Source organism: Plectrocnemia conspersa, unplaced genomic scaffold (genome assembly GCF_051122295.1).
Source record: "Plectrocnemia conspersa isolate PC_06_02 unplaced genomic scaffold, ASM5112229v1 ptg000010l, whole genome shotgun sequence".
Classification (NCBI taxonomy): Eukaryota; Metazoa; Arthropoda; class Insecta; order Trichoptera; family Polycentropodidae; genus Plectrocnemia; species Plectrocnemia conspersa.
Window position 1 is genome coordinate 22,949,052 of NW_028277174.1, and position 15,503 is coordinate 22,964,554.

General features: G+C 31.3%; 4 protein-coding genes across 4 annotated transcripts in view; 1 reads left to right on the forward strand and 3 right to left on the reverse strand.

The window, feature by feature from the left end:
- lobo (coiled-coil domain-containing protein lost boys) overlaps positions 1-873 on the reverse strand; it is an 88,187-nt gene extending 87,314 nt beyond the window's left edge. Inside the window, exons 1-2 of the mRNA XM_088193893.1 lie at positions 383-873; positions 195-320 (exon numbers count right to left, since the gene is read on the reverse strand). Coding sequence (XP_088050019.1) covers positions 195-320; positions 383-835 — 579 coding nt within the window. The 5' untranslated portion in view covers positions 836-873. The remainder of the gene's footprint in view (positions 1-194; positions 321-382) is intronic.
- A 1,936-nt stretch (positions 874-2,809) lies between these two features.
- On the forward strand, positions 2,810-4,339 carry icln (chloride nucleotide-sensitive channel icln). Its single transcript, XM_088193901.1, has 6 exons — positions 2,810-3,034; positions 3,262-3,395; positions 3,462-3,650; positions 3,882-3,955; positions 4,014-4,071; positions 4,142-4,339. Exons 1-6 carry the CDS (start codon positions 2,901-2,903, stop codon positions 4,180-4,182), a joined length of 630 nt encoding a protein of 209 aa, XP_088050027.1. The 5' UTR covers positions 2,810-2,900; the 3' UTR covers positions 4,183-4,339.
- Positions 4,340-5,579: 1,240 nt separating this feature from the next.
- LOC148231039 (uncharacterized) lies at positions 5,580-10,317 on the reverse strand. Its single transcript, XM_088194919.1, has 2 exons — positions 10,241-10,317; positions 5,580-9,603 (listed from the first exon to the last, which is right to left on the reverse strand). Exon 2 carries the CDS (start codon positions 9,593-9,595, stop codon positions 5,867-5,869), a length of 3,729 nt encoding a protein of 1,242 aa, XP_088051045.1. The 5' UTR covers positions 9,596-9,603; positions 10,241-10,317; the 3' UTR covers positions 5,580-5,866.
- A 2,446-nt stretch (positions 10,318-12,763) lies between these two features.
- On the reverse strand, positions 12,764-14,459 carry Syx17 (syntaxin 17). The gene is made up of 3 exons (XM_088194897.1): positions 14,297-14,459; positions 13,856-14,051; positions 12,764-13,786 (listed from the first exon to the last, which is right to left on the reverse strand). Exons 1-3 carry the CDS (start codon positions 14,423-14,425, stop codon positions 13,257-13,259), a joined length of 855 nt encoding a protein of 284 aa, XP_088051023.1. The 5' UTR covers positions 14,426-14,459; the 3' UTR covers positions 12,764-13,256.
- Between the last annotated feature and the right edge of the window lie 1,044 nt (positions 14,460-15,503).

A 15,503-nucleotide genomic window follows, 5' to 3' on the forward strand; every position in this document is an offset into this window, starting at 1 on the left:
TAATTTTTAAAGATGCCAAATTTATGTGGATATTATTACCATTATAAGATTTTATAGAAATGTGATCTCCGAGGAGAAAAACCCTAAAGCTTATGCATCTATATGACTCAAATCTATTGTACCTTAATATTTTTCTAATAAAAATATGTATCACAATTAACGTTTTTATTTATTATTTATTTAATTTCACTCACCATCAATATTGGATTTTCCAACGGCTCGTAACAACAGTAATCCGCTACGAATGCTGCGCATCCTTGCCAAGTCAACAAATCGGGTAGAAGTATTCTTGTCGGACGAATTGTCGTGCAAACCATTTTCTGAAAATAAGAATGTTATGAATTATTGTAAATTACCATATACTATTAACAGAGCTAAATACCTGAAGACCGCACTCATTCAAAGCTTGCATCAATAGAGGCTTCCTGTATGGATAGATAGTGAAAAACTGTCTTCTGAAGTTTTCCGCATACGCCAACAAAAGTTTCTCTTTATTACTGTTCTTATGGTAGGTTTCGGGGAACGAAGTTCTGTTGTCAAAATCGGGCTCAGTTATTACTGGCCACGTAAGCTGGATAATACCCAATTCGTATATAATTCTATTAAGACTTTCAAAATTCAATGGTGCTTCGACATTTCTTTGAGCATAAATGAGAGATTTTGCACCATCGTGTTTGTCATACTTTTTAAAGATGTCCTGAACTATCGTTGCCAATAGTTTAGTTGTGACACATGTTTCAGATTCTTCATTCTTTAAAAGTCTATAATCTGAGATAATTTTTGTGAGAGGTTTATGCAACAATTTACTGTCTGATTGTGTATTTCTTTCAGACATTTTGTACGTGTAAATAATATTGAGATTGATTCAAGAGTGAATGTATATTAATTTCAAAATTGCTATAGCAACACTTATATTTGGTCTAAAGTTTTATATTGATTATTTATATACCATGATTTGTGATTCAAGTGTTATATTCAAAATAAATTCCATGTAAATAGTATACGCCGATACTCAATAATGGATGCGAAAATAAAGACAAGTAAGTACAGGTGTAATGAACATGTACAATACAACATACGGTTAATATCTCAATAGTATTAACATATTTTTATTGTTTGTAAGCTTTTGAGAAATAAGTAAAGTTACAATTTGGGACAAAATTATTTAGCTATTATTATTGTGATATAAAAATATTAATCAAGTATGCTTAAAATACTTACTGTACTTAGTCACTGTTTATTAATTGAAAATCGAGGGGGTTAATCTTACACGAATATCGCTGATTTAATTTTTTTTAGCCAAAGATCTGAATTTTATGGTTATTATAATTCTGAGCGGTCACTTTGTATTATGGTTCACTTAAAATAGTTACATTGATCTAGAATTCTAGATATTGCAGATATAATCAGCTGTAAAAAATTTATGACGCCAGAGCTCACCGTTCGAGATTTTTTGCTGCTTCAAATTCATGCAAGCTTTTCTACTTTACAAATAATATAATGTCATAATATTACCATATAAAGTGCTATAACAAAATAATAAAATCTAGTTCATTTGAGTATTATTATAATATAAGGCATTAAAAAATAGGATTTTAAAATTAGTTAAAAAATATATTTTATACCGTAGCGACATCCCATAATAGTCGCGTTGCAATTAGTTTGTACAAGATCTGTTAAAAACTATGCACAAGCAGACCGCGCAAGAAGATAATTCAGTGCACGGGCGGTCGCCCGGGGTGCTAGCATCAAAGGAGGCACCAATTACTCCGAAGGGGGCGCCACTTACTCGGAATGGGGACGCCATTTAACTATATTTAACACAGTGTCAAAATTTTCTATAAGCACAAATAAAATTGATAAAATATGCACATCTGGGGATTGTTAAAGATGACATTTTTTATTTCTCAGAAATTTCCTAGATGACATTTTTTTTAAAGCTCAGAGCGCTGAATATTCTCAAACCAGCTATGATATAAATTGTTTCCGGGGCAATCGACGCTAAGTTCAAAATTTATTGAAAATTGCTCAAATAATGAAAATAATCATTTTTTCACAAAAAGAAAAAGTAATTTTTAATATAACTGACAGTTTCGCAAAAATCCAAAAATGTAGCAAAAGACCATTGTTATTTTAACTTTGGACTCGATGCATTTGCAAGAAATTAAAAGATAAAAACTTTCGGAAATTCCATTCTGAGGAGTCGAGGAAGAGGAGAACCGTTGATCTCCTCCCATTTTCCCGATCAAATTTAAGCCAGAGCGCCGTCGTAAAAAATACTTCTACTTGGACTTATACTTACTACTTAACTTCACCAAATCAATACGGTGTGCATCAAACAACAAATAATACAAAAATAATACTATCTTATTTTATTATTATTGATAAAACTATGATTTAAAAGAAAAATGTTATACTTTTTTTTCTATGTAATTTAGCTATTACACAAATAAGCTTGAAGAATTAACTAGCCTTAGCCTAGCAATGATGGTTTATTGCGGTTATTTTAACGCTGCATAATTGTAATTTTTATAAAATTACTAATTTTAATATTTCTTGCGGTTTTAGTTTATGAAAAATAGCTAAATTGTTTTAGTTACAATATAGTTTACAAAACATATTAAAACTGTTGTGTTTATGAATATGCATTCTGGAACATTGTTTGATATTAAAATAGGAGAATAATAATATAAAGAAACAAAACGACCGTGCTTTGATCTGTATTAAAAAACATTTTAGATTGTAAATGGAAACCAAGTCATAATTAAAAAATGCCGTATAACGAATTATTTTCGTTGTATCGTGATAATAAGGAACTCGTTATTGCGAATCATAGTCATGGTCGCCACTATTAATGTTATTGTCTTCTAGCTTTAAAAAATAACGTTTTGACCGGCGCGATGGTGTCTGCGTCAGGTGAAGGTCATGCAAGAGGCGAAGGCGGTGACGCTGGACCTCTAATCGAACAGTCTTTAACCCGGGCTTTCCTTGGAAGTACCCTCTTGGGTGTTGGCACCCTTCGAGTCGCTCCCGAGTTAGTAGCGTGTAATAATATATAAACTAACATTTCCCTTTGTATAACGTTATTCGTATTCTATGCAATTATGTATCAACGTAAATATTTAAAACTGTATTAATATTGTGCATGTTTAAATATCCTTCGTTATTATAAATCATACTTCACTACTTAATTCAACAAATCCTACTTGATTTTTGATATAACCTCAAAACGTCACGTCGTTGATAAAATTACATTTTTAGTTTGGTGTCATGGCAAGACGACGAAAAACACGCGGGTTTCAGTCTACGATATCGGAACATATCCCTACATGCCATCAGACGAGAACCATTTCCCGCATTGTATATGATGATCGATGAAAAATTACAATTACCAGGTTTTTAATAATTTGCACCTATCGTATGTATATCGACAGTATTTTATAGTTTTTATACATTTTTAGACGTATTCGTTCTTCCCGTTGAACCGGAAGAATCAGACGACGACGATGATATCGGTTGCAGAGACGAACAGCATATTACTGAATTAATGTTTGCCCCGCAAGATTCAGAAGTCATTCCAAAATTGTTCGATACAATGAGTCAGTGTCAAGCTTTACACCCTGACCCCGATGAGAGTATTTCAGAAGAAGGTAATTTAATTCAATTTATTGATAAACAACTCAGGATAATTAGTGAAATGATACAATAAAATATTTCTAGATGGCCTTTAAGAAATATTTGCAAAATCTTTTTCGATTATAGACCATATCATAAAATAATATATATCAACATACATAAATCATATTTTGTGAAAGAAAATGAAAGTCTATTTAGTGTTGTAACTTTCCAAGCTGACAATATAAAAATATCTATTATTTCAGATGAAGATATATACGAGGACGCTTCTAGCGTAATGGATGAAGATGAAGTCGATCCCAGTCACCCGGATAATAATGTAAGTTCTAATTGCAAATTCAGTAAAAAATAAACATTAAATTGAATGTATTTTTCAGGGCGAAGCCATGGTAGACGAACAAATGGAAGGACTACAAATAGATAATGGTAATAATGGTTAGTATTTTTTAACATGTTCCAGCTATTTTTCAAATTAAAAAAAATAACATTTTTTAATAACTTGCAGGTAATATGGATTATGATCCTGAACAGTTTGCCGATGACTGATTAATTAGTTTTATTTAGAACATTTAGTTATGTTCTTTATTCCAAAACATATATCAGAATATAACTAATTTGTGTTAATTTTACACATAAAATAAGTATCTGTATTTATTATATATTTTTCAATAACTCTGGATAATAAAACACGTGTGAATATAAATTGTTTTATTTGTATATACTTGTTATCAGTAGAAAACACCATCACTGAAGGCAGGGCACTAAAAAAATTGAATGAACGTATTTACCTTATATACATATTTTTATTGAGTTTGCCGTAACGAGAATCGAATAACCAAATACTCGCTTTTGGTCGAAAAGTTTCAAGACAGTTTTTTTTTAAGATACCTTTATAAAAGGATATATGATTATTATTCGTTCTTATATCCCAGCGCCTTTCTTTTAGGAGCGTTTGGATATGATTCACTGAGTTCTCGCAGAAAGTTGTAAATATATCGCTAAGCATTTCTTCAAATTGCTGAAGGATGCTGTCGACAATCCAGCTGTTCTCAAGGAATTCCAGTTTTGGGTTCCAGAACGTCTTCGAGAATCATAATTGTGTCTTCTTTTGATGCCGTTGGAGCTAGAAAGTCTGCACTTGCCGACTCGCCTATGGGTGTGGCCATTCGGCTCCTTAATACGTTGGCATTGCACATTGACCTGTTTAATGTCAGCTACAAGGAACTGGTCCGGTTTGTATCATTTAATTTTGATATATTATGATTTTTTTTATTTGCTTCTTTATATATAATATTTAATAATATAATATATATATTTTTTGTGTTTTGAAAATACAATTATTGTTTTCGACCATCCTGACATATTGGGGTAAGCTGTTAGGTTACGATGGTCTTAATTTAATTTAAATAAATAAAACTTTTCAACTTAACCCATTGAGCGGTATCGCCCTACATGGTACAGTGGTCAATCTCTTAACTGTTTGGAAGTGTCCCAGATAGTGTTGTATATTTACATACATAACTCAAGAAATAATAAATAAAATACATTATATTTAAATAATCACTTTTAATTTGATTTAACCCTTTATGTGCGGAATTAAATTTCATAAAAAGTCGGGAAATGTGTCAATTATCAACTAAGAAAAAAATTTATATATAATTGTGATTTTTATATATGTTTATAGTCATTCTCTGCTGCGTCTTTATTCACCTTATATATGGTATATTTATAAAAAAAATCATATCCACTTATCGAGTATTTTATTAAAGCAAAATAGCAAAAATTGTGAATGTTGTAGATATCTAATAAAACAAGACGTTATATGAAAAAATAATGTCTTGTAAGTGTGTGGATCAAATTCAGTTATGTTGTTCAACGATGATACTAATTTACGTTTGTACAGAACATATTTGTATTAGTTTTATTAAATTATACACAATAAGTAGATTTTAAATCGTTTATTAAATATAAAAATATAACTACAGCCAAAAATATATTTCATAAAGCTTTTATAAAGCGTTGAAAGTTTAAATTAATCTTTGACATTTAGCGTTTCATTCAACGAGTTAATATTTATGAGTTGAATAATTTATTATAAAAACATATATAAAATAAAAATAGATTACAGTAAAAATATTTTTTATATTGTATTATAAAAAAATAAACTAACTTGTTATTGTAAAACCACAAAATAAAGAATATATATGTGTACATATAAACATATACATAATTATTTACCAAACAGTTCTTCCGAAGATACTCTAATGCGATTACTAAGCCTGATTTTCAAAGCCATATCAGCATTCGTCGCTATTATCTTTATAATATTATTTCGCTTTTCGACTCTCGTTGCAGCAATTTCACTGGAACAATCGCAAAATTCAGAATCGTCTCCTTCCGAGACAATATCACGTGAATCTTCACTTTCTGCGTATTGTTCTTTTTCGTTATTTTCAAACAAGGGTAACAAATCGACGGCCAGCATCAATACGTGTTTATTGTTAGCATTATTTTTTAATAACTTCTCAATGAAACACATTCGTAACAAACTTTTATCCTCTTTCTTCATATTTTTAGTGTACAATTTGTTATATACTCTGCTTCTTAAAAAGTTGTTAAAAATAGGAAAATATGTATAATATATATCCGGACCGTACTGCTTAATCATACCGTCGAATAAATTCAATATTTGAACGACAAATTCATCTAAGAGTTGCTGCAACGTCGTATCATCTAGAGAGGTAAACAGAATTTTAATTTCTAAAGATGTTGCATACCATCTCTTGTGTACTACTACATTTTTCCACAAGTTTTCTCTCCCAGAAATAAAAATGTTTTGAAAAACACTTATGAGTTTTAATGACAAGATTGGGTTAAATGCAGCTTCAAACGGTAATATTGAAGTAAACGTTGCCAATAAACTGTTTATAATAGGCAACGGGCTTATGGAACATTCTCGATTGATTAATTTATCACAAAATATTTTAATGAAATTCTTAATGGAATTTCTCGCTTTTCCAGCTTTGCTATTCCATTGATCTTCGATGATCTTTTTAAGCATTTCACAAACATTGTCAATACGATTGGCTTGGATTTCTAAAGACTTTGCTTTTATTACATATGATATGCAAAAGTTCAACAAAGCATTTGCCAATCTTTCATCTTTGTTCATATACTTTTCATAATCGTCGATTATGACTTTACAAAAATCATCGTTTAATTTATCAATATCGTTTATGATATTCTCGATAAAATTGCTCATATTTCCGTAGATATCCGTTTTCTCTTTGTTGAATTTTTTAGATGTATCCCATAATATCTCACATAATCCACGGAACAGATCGCCGTGGACTTGATTCACGGTTTTTAAGCATCCAAATATATGTATATCTTTTTTATCAAGATTTTCTAAGAAGTACTTGATCATCTCTAGAGACTCCTTAGCAACGTGCGTATGGGTTTTAAGTTTCAACAACCTGAAAGTCCTATCAAACAAAACATTTCGGATGGTGGAGTTAGGTTCTCCAGCCCACATCTCTTTATAAAACTTAGGCAATGTTTCTTTTCGGTAGTAAAAATATGCCAATCTAACCGAATGCTTTTTAACAGACACTGGTTTTAATGATAACGTATTGATAAACTTAACAGTGTCAATCTCGTTTTTCTTTCTACACAATGCCAACATTGACGGAAGAACTAATTTTAAATAATCATCTTTCGCAAAACCTTCAATCATATCATACGTCGGAGGAGGATTCAGGTATTTCAACGATTCAATAACAGGTTTTAACACGTTGTAATTATGCTTTGAGCTTTCGTCGAAAGCGTCGATTCTCTTATTTGTTGGAATGTATTTCTCCATTAATGATTCATATTGATCAGGTTTAGAAAAGATCATAAGTAGCGTCATAAACTTACCTAAAGAATCATCTGGCTCGTCGAGGGTCTCTAACTCTTTAATTTTTTTCATCGCTTGCTCTCTCACAACGTTCCCTATCGTATTGTTAAAGAATGCTTTAATTTTAGAGTATGGCCGAACAAGCCTAGTAAGGTCGTGAGATGCTAATCTATCGTTTAAACTCTCGATCGAATCTTTCACAATAAAAGCATCGTATTTTAAAACATATTTTAGAACAGTACGATTGTAATTATTTTGAAAAAATAATTTTGCAAATATTTTTTTAGTTTCAACGTTGTTGTTAAAGATAATTTCCACGAATTTCTTAGGTTTTTCTTTCAAAGACATATAATGCTTCAACTGCTCCATTAACCAGTCATATTTGGTTAGATCGAACTTGTACTTCGGATATTTTACGGAATAGCTGTTAATCATACTCAAACAGCTCTCTATCATTTCATCCCGTCCTTTATCATCAACCGTTTCAAACCTAGTTTTGTATTTATTCAACTTAATTTCAACATACTTCCTTAGAATCTCCGGCTCATTAGAATCAAAATCAAATTCTGGAATATCATGTTTGGCCATTTGGTCGATGATTGTGTCAATCTCAATATCTTTTTTCAAATTATAAATTACTTTATCTTCGAATATATTTTGAAGCGTATAACTCGAAATATAATTACATTTAAAACTCAACTGTACATTTACTATCTCGTCGATTACAATCCAATGTTCAGCTGATAACATGGGTAATTTAAATAAAATACGGATATTTGTTAAAAAGTCATCATTTACTGATTCTTTATCGTTTCTAAATCTCTTCGCTACATATTTCAAAAGCTTTAGAAGAGCAGCTTTGTCGTTGTTATATTTACAACAATGCACCATTCGATTTACAATGTTTGATCGACCGTACGAGTTACTTGCAACTTCACTGTCCATCATTTCCATGTACTGTTTAAAACCCGTATTACAATCTAAATATTGAGCATACGTGTTTTCATCTGATTCTGCAACAAGCATTTTATTAGCCCAATCGATTCGTTTTTCATTAGGTAATTCTTCAATGAACGAATCGAAGAAATCGAGACTCCCGTCTAAAACTGACACGTTGAACTTTAACTTATAAAGTTTCATAAAGTATTCTGGTGCATTTTTCTTATAACGTAGTTTTATAAACTTGTAAGCTTCCGAAGGGTTTGAATCGGGATCGAGAAACAATTTTTGCATAACGAATTCGTCAAATGTGGATTCATCCAATATTTCAGCTATCACTTTAGAATTTAGCTGCTCGTATATATCTCTATCTTCTTGAATCAGACATTTCGGGTTGTTCTTCAAAATTAAAGCTGTCGTATTGTAACTCAAATGGAATTCAAATTTATCAAAGTATTTAGTGAATATTTCCAAGAAATAGTCTGGTTTTTCTCTGGCGATCGTTTCGATTATCGGACGGTGTTCTTTGATGTAAGCAAATTCGCCACTCTTCAGATACTTTTCAATATAAAACATCACCAGTTCCGGATATGTTTTGTATATATATTTCATTTTGTTATACGGAACACGAACATCGCCGTTAAATTCCTTTTCAATCAAACGTTTCGAACAGACTGGTAAGAGTTTCACAGCTTCTTTTATCCCATAAACATCATTGATTCTAACATAAAACTGATCGGCTACGTCGCAAACTTTCAAATAGACACTCAGTTGAGATATTATCCTGCATCTCGTTGAGAGCCCGATTTGGGGGAATATATTCTTGAAGAAGTAATCAGCGTTGGTTATATCGCTGCACGTTACACCATCAAAAAACCAACTACATTTTAACGCTTTACTAACAACCAGACTATCCTCGGATTTCAACAAGTAGCATACTATCAACGGGCGTTTGTACTTGTTTGCGACTTTGGCGAGGAATATTAAATCAATTTCAATATATTCAGAAGTACACTTCGACAGTAAAGAATCAATATCTTGTTCATTAAAAGTGGATACCAAATTGTTTAAGATTCTGTGTTGTTCGCTCAAAGAAGCGCCGGTGAGCTTCTCTTCGATCATTCTGATATCTGAAAAATTAAATAAAACTAACTTTACTTATCTACACAAGTAATTGAAACATATTTAAGATACAAAATAAGGTGACCAGATTTTGAAAATAAAGGACAATAAAAAAAAGTCATTTCAGACATTTTTGTTCAGATATTCAGCGCTCCAAGTACTAAAAAAGTCACCTCGAACATTTTTGTTCGAGGACAAAGAGGGACACAATTTTTGAGAAGGGCAATCCTCCTCAAAGGAAGACGTCAGATTTTAAAAATATCAAAGAACACTAAAAATAAAAATAAAAAGTTCATCTCGAAAATCTTTGTAAGTGAGGAATAAAAAATAAATTTCTGCGGGACCTAAGAAAATTTTTTCAAAATCTGGTCACTTTAGGTAAGGTGACCAGATTTTTTAAACACCAAAAATAAAAAGGCCATCATGGTTTTTTTTGTCCAAGAAGGATAAAGGATAGATTACTGCGAGAGCTAAAAAATATGTTCGGAAATTTTTATTCAAGGGCAAGAAAGGGCAAAATATTTGAGAATATATGGTCACTTTACCTTAGGTCACCTTACATATAATGTATATTCTATAATATATCACCTTACATATAATACATACAATGTATTTAATGGGTTAAAAAACAAAATGAACACTAACCAAATAAACCTGATTTATGATTCGCAGTGATGCAATACTGATGTGTAAAATTATTTGTCACGTCAATCTTTTCGAATGATGTCACGGAGGCTTGAGTTGCTAGTATCAAAAAACTATTTCCCGTATATGGAATAAGTTAAGTACCTATGTACATATATATTTAACTTTCACGCACCCATGCTATACCGCTTTGTCAGAGAATTTCGCAAGAGAGTGATAGGTGAATACATCGGACGGTAAGTATATTTCTTTTTCTATCACACGGATTCGCTTGTACGTCTGTAAGCGAGATGCACAAGTGTGTGTGACAAAGCGAGAGAGCTAGGCCTCACGCTCTGAATCGCTCTGACGCGTTAGCATTTGTTTGCTTGTCGTCGGGGGATTTACGTCAAAGCGCAGAATATTCCCGCACTTCTCAATTACTTTTTCAGTTAACTAATATATTTATTATTCTTACTTTGCTAAATAATTTATAGACACGTTTTTTATCATTTATTTACTAATATTATTATTTGTAAATAATTTTAATATAAACTAACTTTAGCTTAAACAATATTTATAGCGATGGCCGAAAGATATAATGATTCCGATGAATTTGATCTCAAATTTGAAAGTGTAGAATTTCTCTTGAATAACGAAAACGTGATTTAAATGTTCAGATCGGAATCAGACAAGATTTTTTCAATTACGAAGTAACTACTTTTCACATTTACAATTGAAATTATTATTTATTATATAAGCAGTAATAACACATTTTTATTATTTATAGTTCATATCAAATATGAGCGGAACGCTCGTTATCGAGCGTTCTTACTGCAACTTTTTGTGCTCTCCTATTGACCAAAATTCGATTTGAATACACTTTGACCAATACTCTCATATCAGAAGTCCGTAGTAAAAACGGTAAGAATAGTTGTGGGGCCCCATTTATATATGTATTTATTTAGTTTTTATTATGGCCAAAACTTTGTGCCACTTTGGTAAGACTAACGTGATGTAAGCACATTCCCTAGGCGAACTTTGGCGGACTCGCAACGGTCGGTACTGCCTCGTGCACCGGTCGCTTATGTAAACCCTATTTTTAAATAAAATACTACTACAGCGGCTCAATCTGTTTAATTGGCACCCATTGAAATATCTATCATATTTATAAACATAGTTTAATATCAAAATGCAGACAAACTATAGAGCAATATGGAAGATGCAACGTCTGTCTGCACTTCTTTTTATACTTATTTTCCCATGAGAGATAGTTTGTATTTTGGACTTGACCTAATGAAAGTTATAAAACTATAATTAGTTTTAGAACTTTCATTATATCAAGTTGGGTTTGGTTAATTCGGGTATATTAGGTTTGGATTTGAACAATAAATGGATGTTTCGCAACTGGTAAATTGAGCTTCACAGTAATTTTAGAGCAATTTTATTAGTGAAAATATATTTAGACTTCACTAGTAAAAATATAACTTCCCTGAAAAACTGCTAAAAGTAGTGCACAACAGTTGACGTTAGACAAATTTTTCCAATGACAATAATGTAATGCGATTCTTGCACATGATGCTACATGTTTTTATATTTTTTTATAATCTAACATCACAATCGTGGCCACGCAGTACCAGTTGCTGATTCCGAGTGTTTTGAGATCTTCTTGTATTCCATTCAGCCAACTCAGTCGCATTCCACATGCATTTCGCTACCCTTCAGGTTTATAGAACGATAATGGTTTCCAGTCATCCGTGTGAGATATGTGTCTAACCCGCCTGTTATGTTGTATTTTTATACAGTTGATGACGCTAGGCTCCTAATATAACTCATAAAGTTCATTGTATTATATCAGGTCATCAAGTACCATCCTCTTACGTAGGCTCTGAATATCGTCATCAGGATCCTTTAGTCGAAAGCCTGGAACTGCTAAGAGTTGTTGGTGATCGGTGTTCTCGCTTTATACTCGTATACCAGAACTGTTTTCACAACTAGATATATGTATAGAATATACGGGTGCTTTAAAACTGCATGTGCAGACCATAGCAACATCTTGTACTGATTTATTTAAAGCATTTCCAGCAAAATGTATTTAAAAGCCAAGATGCTTGGACTAACCTAAGCGGGAATTTTCTGCTCAAACTTGTACCGTTGGCGTATGAAAAACACAGATATAATATAAAAAGATGAAATAAACAAACAGCAATAAAAATATTTGGGTGGTCATTCAAACCCGATAAGACAGTCTTCTTACGAGGGTTAAGGTCCCGATCAACAAGAAGACATAACATACAATATTTCTTCGAAATTATAAATTAATTGTTATCTGTTTTCTGTCAATCTCACTGCTGATATAATTTTTATTGAAAAACTTTACTTGTATTAAAACAAATGATTCATTATACCAAAGTTTTCTAAACTACGATCCAACTGTAGTTTTAAAATTAACTACAGACATATTACAGATGAAATACAAAAAATATACATTTAATAAAAACACATAACTGTGGGAGGGAGGGTTCCAATAATAAAATAGTATTATAGTTTAAATATAAATTTTATTCCAAATTTAAAAGAAATTTTGCTTTATATACATACATTTTTACAATAGCACCGATTACATATTTTTTTACAAATTTTCCTTACAAGCGACATAAATATTTTTATAAAAATAGGCAAATTGATATGGTCTTTATCACACTTGTTACCTTTTGATAATAATTACTAAGCTTTGTATTTTCCCAGAAAGAGGCTCTTTTAATGAAAGCATTTTTTACCTTTAGTTATTGCAAACAAAGACGGGTTGATAATTAAATTTAGGAAGATTTAGAGTTAGTAACTAATAAATTAAAATTTCATTGTAAAACAGTCTTCATAAATTTTATTGCATTTACTTAGATCATAAGCAATTTATAAATGATTGCTCCGTAATTCAATTCGTTAATGAATCATACAACTACCCAAATTTTTTTTACAATATTTTAAGCAGCTCATAATACGTGTAATCCTATTTTTTGTACGTCAAATTAAATCACTAGACATGACTAGACTCTTTCTTTTTTTTTATGATCCTACCACCGGTGAATCCCAATGCGGATCCCCCGATAAAGGCCAAACTGCCAACTTTTAAGCCAGTGAATAAACCGATCGGTCCCGCAATAATACCTCCTACTACAGCACCGGCAATCGGATACCACTTGGAGTTGTATCTTTCAGCCCTCATTAATATACTTGTACCTTCGTCTACGTGTATATCGGCTACTTCGCACTGCTGTTCTACAATATTAACCGGTTCGGCTTGAGCTTTGACAACTTCGTTAAATTTAACAAATAATTCGTGTAACTCTTGGATCTCTTCCTGAAGATTCTCCCAAGTGTCCAAGCAAGATTCGTCTGTTTCTATCAGTTGAATCTCTTCTAAATTTTGCAAATCTGAGCTAGATTGTGTATCTTCTTGATTATTGTCTTCAGAGTTGAAATTATTTCTATCTGTGTTGATAGACTGAGAAGAATATCCACTAGATATACTAGGCGTCTTAATTGTGTTGTTATGATGAGACATTTCTATATATAAAACGTGATAAATTTCAGTTATAAGATAATAAATATATAAGAATGATAAGAAACACTTACCTAAATATTCATTAATAGCGCTTACAGTTAACTGTCGAGATTTTTCTGTCAACTGATCGAATTTTATCAAATCCTTAAGGCAAATTTGACGCCGTAAAATATCCATCTCTTCGACTAAATGCTTAATCTGAACAATGACTCGTGTGGCGTTGATGTGTTCATGTTTAATTCGGTCAGAATCGCCTAGTGTCCGATACTAGAATATTAAAATAAGAATGATGAGTCTAAACCAAGAAGGATAAAAAATGTCAATATATATTAAAATAAATTAATGCTATAATTATATAAATGGAATTGTTTATTAGCCGTAATATACTTAAAAACATAAAATACAAGTAAAAATGACGTAAAATTATTGAGATACATTATAAAATATTATTTTACTAAATCTTTAAATATTATAAAGCACTGCGCATTAAAAAGTGCGCATAAAATAAAAACCTTTATTATATTTTCTCTATGTTTGTTTAGAAGATCCAGGTGATGAGGCACTGCAATAGCGTTGAAGTTATTAAGGGAAATTTCAGCTCTTCTCAATGACAGTTTTCTATCCAGTTCGGTATTCGACATTGTTTGTCTTTTTATGAAATGTCAAATGACGAGTGTTGCTATGATTAAAAATGTATTGGTTGTAATTTTAACTTTTTACCATATGAATTTACAAACATTATTTTTTAAATTAAGAAATAAAAGCGTGAATACTAGAATAGTAAATTTTAACGGACAAAAGCTATTTAATAATACCAAATTATTGTATATATCATAATAATCATCTATACAGAGGTAGCTAACTCAAATGATTTTGCGGGCCACTTTGTAAATGCATCATTACTCCGCAGGCCTTATATAAAATTATATATTCCCATATTAGATTTAGACAATATAGACATTTTTTGTAGTTAAAAATGGTCTATAGTGTATTGGTGATTACAAAATAAATATATTATGTGAAAAGGCCGCAGGTTGACCACCTTAGATCTAGATTCTAGACGATACTGGTCATGCAGGTCCTGCTATTATAATTAAAAATACAATAAAGCATTACGAACTAGATAAATATGATGGTGAACACATTCAAGCCACTAGCATAAAAATAAAGGATTGAGCTAAACCCATAACTATCATGGCTGTTTATATATGTAGTACACCAAAACATAAAGTACAAATACACCAATATATACAATTATATGACACCCTTTAATTCTATACTATCCTGATCAATGGATGGTTGCGGAAATTATAATGCTTCCAAAACCATGAATGGATACCATCAAATCAGAATGCATCAGAACAATTAATCTGCTCCTGATCTTGCTCCTGAAGAGTGAAATTCGTAGATATCACATTAAATATATAAATTATCTGGAGAATTATCCTAATAAGCTAGATGCAAGACTTGCCAAACCTAGGAACCGTATTAGAAGATTGAAATGTGCACAACAAACGGATCTTACAACAACATTTGAAAATTAGAACACTAGCTTTGGTAGCTAGTTGATTACGGAAAATAGCTAGTGAGCTTCTCCTTCCACGAGGCAATTTATAATAGTTTGAAATGAAGCCTGTTTAGGTGTATATTAAAAGATTATCTATTATTAAATGCTTATACAAGAAAATAACGAACAAGTATAATAGCTGCTTAATTTTT